The 5,196-nt window shown below is 37.2% G+C and overlaps 2 protein-coding genes across 2 annotated transcripts in view; both read right to left on the minus strand.

The window, feature by feature from the left end:
- Positions 1-1,338, minus strand: LOC132179898 (putative B3 domain-containing protein At5g35780). Its single transcript, XM_059592691.1, has 3 exons — positions 1,194-1,338; positions 842-1,098; positions 1-732 (listed from the first exon to the last, which is right to left on the minus strand). Exons 2-3 carry the CDS (start codon positions 1,087-1,089, stop codon positions 111-113), a joined length of 870 nt encoding a protein of 289 aa, XP_059448674.1. The 5' UTR covers positions 1,090-1,098; positions 1,194-1,338; the 3' UTR covers positions 1-110.
- A 1,354-nt stretch (positions 1,339-2,692) lies between these two features.
- LOC132177906 (protein PLASTID MOVEMENT IMPAIRED 1-like) overlaps positions 2,693-5,196 on the minus strand; it is a 4,645-nt gene continuing 2,141 nt past the window's right edge. The window contains exon 2 of the mRNA XM_059590384.1: positions 2,693-3,829. Coding sequence (XP_059446367.1) covers positions 2,724-3,829 — 1,106 coding nt within the window. The 3' untranslated portion in view covers positions 2,693-2,723. The remainder of the gene's footprint in view (positions 3,830-5,196) is intronic.

A 5,196-nucleotide genomic window follows, 5' to 3' on the forward strand; every position in this document is an offset into this window, starting at 1 on the left:
AATTAAACAGAACAACACAATCAACGATACAGAAACCTAATTAAGTTTCAATGATTATACTTTTACAACAATCCCAAAGAAAAAAAAAAAAAAAAAAAAAAAGCACATAATTAATTATCTAGCTTAATGAGGGCCAAGTGGAGCTCTTGGTTGACTCTGAGGGACCAAAGTTGTATGGTATTGCCTGGCTTGAGTCTGTTTCTCTTTGCAACATCCATCCAAGTGTTGCTCAATACGTAGCAGTTTCTGCTACCCAATTTCCACTTCTTCAAGATGATGGTCGACAGCTGAAGGCCTGGCTCTATCAATTGCACTTTCTTGCCTTTGAAATGTATCCCATCTGCTTCTTTTTCCTGTAGACTGAGTTGTTCCTCACTCCTTAGAAAGTCATCCCTCTTTGGGTCCCTTGGAACCGAGAGCCGGTTCTGAGAAGCCTTCATATCAGTGATGGTCAATTTTTTTTGAATGACGAACTTGATGTCCGAACCCTGCAGTCCCATGATTTTTTCCTTGAACTCGGCTGGCATGCAAGGTGGTCGGTCTGGAACCTCTTGCTTGATCTTTGTTGGGTTCTTCCTCTGCTTCTTAGATTTCCTGGACTTCTCTTCTTCTTCTTCTTCTTCTTCTTCTTCTTCTTGCTTTTCTTGATTCTTGTTGATGTTTCCAGAGTTTTTGGTTGCCAACTCCAATGGCTTCTTCTCCAAAGGCTTGTTTCTCTGCCTCTTGAGTTTCCTGTATTTGTAATAGGATTGAGACTCCAATTCTAGTAGTAATACTTTTAATTAACTAGTACGTTTATTAAATCTGTAACTATGATATACATATGAATGGAGAGGTCTACCAATTGAGTGAGAGACTATGCAAATCAAACTCCAGTGACTTCTTCTCCAAAGGCAGCTTCTCCAGGTACTGCTGCTTTCTCTTTTTCTTGTAGAATTTATTCAAGCCCATCAAGATCCTCTGGGTTAGCAGCCGGTCTACCTTGTTTTGATCCTCACCCACAGCTCTGATCACCTCCTCTTTGATTTTATTGAAGCCCTCGCATATGGCAGGAGAGTCGCCCCTCAGATCCTCAAGAGTGATGGCCATGTCTTCTTCCTGAAACAAGAAAAAAGGAAAGATTTTGAATTCCAAAAGCGTTTCAGAGAAGACCACAAAGGAACAGAGTGATTGGGAGTGAGTATGATCGTTACCTGATCTGTGAGAAGAAACAAGACACACAACACAAAGCAACACACTGAGAAAGACACAGACCACAATGTCTTCAGAAAAGAATGATTGGTTATAATCTATATAAAGAAAGAAAAGGTTTCTGTTTATCTTGTTATTGACTTTCTTTTGAAGCTGATGGGTTTTTCTTCAAGTGGGTCACTGAAGTCGGTAAAAGCACCATCCAACCTGCCTTTTATGCCAATAGAAGACAAAGCCATCAGCTTCAAAAGAAAGTCAAAAAAAAAAAAAAAAACAAGATAAACAAAGATTGCAAGACAAATGCTGACAATCGTATACCATGCTGATTAATTAGATTGATGTCATCACGTACGTACACCTACTCACAATATTCTTCTGTTATCGGATTCAACTGTAATTAATTTACAAAATTACCTCTATTTCTAGTTATTTGTTGATTAATTTATTTTTTAAAAAAAAAATTTGAGCTCACAGTATATATTCATGTCATATATACTTTCCACGGATGCAATCTACGATGGTCGATGGGCATTGTTGGAATTTTTGGTGAGCAGCTAAAGTCTTAAACTATATTATCTCATTATTTACTCATATTAATTAATTTTGACTTGAGAAATCATTGGAAGTAAGGGGTTGGTTTAAATTTTAATAATTTTGAGTTGAAGACAAAGCAAACATCACAATCCCTTGTCGGTACAAACAAACAAACAAACAACTTTTAGATTTTCTTCCACTAAAATTGGCAATAAAAGTTTATTAGTAATAATAATTAAACGGTCAACTTTTAGATTCCTTGAATTCCGATTGTTTTCTTCTTACTCTTTCTTTAAAATTAGGCATGAATTATATATCTATCAAATACTATCATCCACGTGTGCCTCCATCCTGTCATTGTCTGCTTTTTGGATCGATGTGTATCTACGATGGGCATTAATTGTTGGAATTTTTGGTGAGCTCTTAAACTATATTATCTCATTATTTACTCATATTAATTAATTTTGACATTGGAAATCATAGGAAGTCACGTGCTGCTTGACTTCCTATGATTTCCTCATATTTAAGCAAAGGTGATGATGCTGCGAGAGAAGCTTTTAAAAGGCACGTTTCCGTGTATTTGTTGAAAAAACAGATACACGTGCTGCTTTAATTAATTATTCAGCTGTCCCCTACATTCGCGCAATATCCTAAGTTTGCCAGTGTCTGAGAAAAGGGAGAGGCTTACATACAGTTGTTTTAAACTACCGCAATCTGCGGTAGTTTAAAACAACCGCTCAGATTTTCCTAAGGGTTAAAGAACCCAAAACTGCAGTGATTTTTTTAATAAAAAAAAAAAATTGACGGCAAGAAAGATGCCGTTAAGTACTCCCCACCCAAACCTTATCTCTCTTCTCTTTACAACCAAACTTGGTCTAACTATATCTGAAAGAACCAGAAGTAGTCATACATGCCAACAACAATTCTAGAAAATTTATCATAATCCAGGGAATGTGCCAAATTACAATTAACATATTTATGGAATTAATTGAATTTCTTTACAACTCAAAAGCTATTTGTTCTGCAGTTTTACCCATCAGTTCATCCATGGGCATCAAAGACAAAATTGTAGAGCCGAGTTCATCAATCCCCATGGCTGCCATCTTCTGAAGCAATTCAACCCCACTTGTGGATTGATGTGATTGGAGAACAAATGGTTTTGATATTTGCATGGCTAGCTTTGGAGTGTCCTTCCTTGAAACTTCAGTATCCAGAGGATCCATGGCAGCTAAGTAGCCCCCATCCCTTGTTTGCACAACGCAGCCCAAGCCCTTGCCAAGATCTGGGAGGTACACTTTGGACTCAGGTTCTGTATAATCCTCGGCTCCTTCAACCTGGAGAGGTGGAATTTCATCAGGTTGATTGAATTTATATTTACTTGTTTCTTCTTCCTCAAGCAACTGAAGAAATTCCCTTGTTACGTTTTCTTCCTCTGCATCGAGTCTCTGTGATCCAGAGTCTTCCTCTGTCTTGACAATTTTTTCTTCAGCCATCATAGACTCGAGAGCTTTTATTTGTTGAGCAATTGAATCTAGTTCGGTTAATCTTGTGAGATGTACCTGATCATGCACTACCTCTTTGACAACCTCGCTTGACACTGATCTTTCTTCAACTAACTTTTCCGAATCCTCCTCTTTTTCTTGAACCTCAATACCTTTATCCACAACTTCGAAGTCAGGGAGATCGAGATCTTCCATTTTTGTTTCTTGTTCTTCCAACTTTGCGGCCGCTGGCTTGGGCTCTGGCTTTGGTTCTGGCTCTGGCTCTGGCTCATCGAGATTCAAGTCATCCATTCCTTGAAGATCTGCTGTGTTTGCTCCTGTCTGTGAAGGACTCCAAGCTTCCTTACGGCTCGACATCCTAGGACTAGGGACACTAAAGGATGCCTTTGATTGCTTTCGAGCAAAAGAAGACGATAAATTACTAGATTTATCTGACCTTGATTCCTCAGCCTGTCTATAGATTCCAATACCTCCATCTTTCTCCATAATCTGGAACCCCAGTTTCAAAACTAGTTCTCCTCCTTTCGCCTTCCCCGAAAGATTGAAACTTGTGTCCCATTGCCGAACTCGGATACCTTTAAAATATAAATTAAAGGGAGAGGCTTACATACAGGAGAGTGATTGACTACCTCTGTACTTGGAAAGAAAGAGTCCAAGGTCATGGCTTTTGGAGTCTTCAGTAGGGCCGGCGTTGATTAAAATTTTTTTGGGTTTTCTACCTTTAGAGAAGAGAGATAAGGTTTGGGTGGGGAGTACTTAACGGCATCTTTCTTGCCGTCAAATTTTTTTTTTTATTAAAAAAATCACTGCAGTTTTGGGTTCTTTAACCCTTAGGAAAATCTGAGCGGTTGTTTTAAACTACCGCAGATTGCGGTAGTTTAAAACAACTGTATGTAAGCCTCTCCCCTGAGAAAAAGCCAGGCCTAAGTTGGCACTTTCATGCATTTATTTTCCAACGCGGAAGGTGGGTCTGCCGGCCCTGACCATGACATCTTCTGGTCTATAGAAAAAAAAAAATATATATATATATATATAGAAATGAAATTTTCATTAAAACTTACTTTTCTTGATATCTAGTTATTCTTAATTTATAATTAAAAAATAATACTTGAATGGAATAGTAAAAAATGGATATCTAGTTATTCTTAATTTATTCAACTATTTTCTTAATAATTTTAAAAGATAATTGAAAATAGTTAATTAGAATAATTGAATACCAAATAAGATGTATCAAAGAAATAAAAACTCCAAGACTATTAATATAATTGAATGATCAAACAAAAAGGTGTGTAGATTATTTTACCTTAATATTATGTGGTGAACTATTAACGATTACTCATTAAGTTTGGTGTGGTCCCATGGTCGACCTTTTTGGTACACATAAATCTAAACTCTCGTTAAAAAAAAAAAAAAAATGTTAAATACATTTGACCCCGATTATTTAACAACTTTATTTTGTTTTATAAGTTTTAATTTTTATCACAAATGATACCTCAATTATTCATAAAGACGGAGAGGGTACATCCGTCTAACTTCCGTCCAAAATTCGACGAAAATTCACGACAACACCCCCTAAAAACTCAACACGTGTCCATATACTTAATTAAAAATAAAAAATAATTTTTTTAAAAAAAAATTAAAATGATTAAAAGCATTAAAAAATTAAATCAAAATTAAAATTAAAATAATAATAATAATATTGGAGCCACCCCATTTTGCCTTAAGGGGTGGCTGGCTGGCGGACTTGGGGGTGGCCAAACCACCCCCAAGCTGTAAAATGGGGGTGGTCAAAACCACCCCCAAGGTCAGCCACCCCCATTTGGCTTGGGTTTGGGCCACTCTAGACTGGCCGGTCTAGGAGTGGGTGAACCACCCCCATTGGCTAACCCAATTTTTTATTTTTTTTCATTGACCTTTTGGGGTGGCCGAACCACCCCAATGCCTTTTTTTTCTTCATTGGCCAAGGTGA

The sequence above is a fragment of the Corylus avellana genome, chromosome ca4 (genome assembly GCF_901000735.1).
Source record: "Corylus avellana chromosome ca4, CavTom2PMs-1.0".
Classification (NCBI taxonomy): domain Eukaryota; kingdom Viridiplantae; phylum Streptophyta; class Magnoliopsida; order Fagales; family Betulaceae; genus Corylus; species Corylus avellana.

What these genes read in the sequence shown, in the direction of transcription:
- LOC132179898 (XM_059592691.1), bottom strand. Translation starts at nt 1,089, where the DNA reads ATGGCCATCACTCTTGAGGATCTGAGGGGCGACTCTCCTGCCATATGC. An exon ending in CATAGTCTCTCACTCAATTG is followed by an intron (nt 733 to 841) that starts GTAGACCTCTCC and finishes TTACAAATACAG; the next exon opens with GAAACTCAAGAGGCAGAGAA.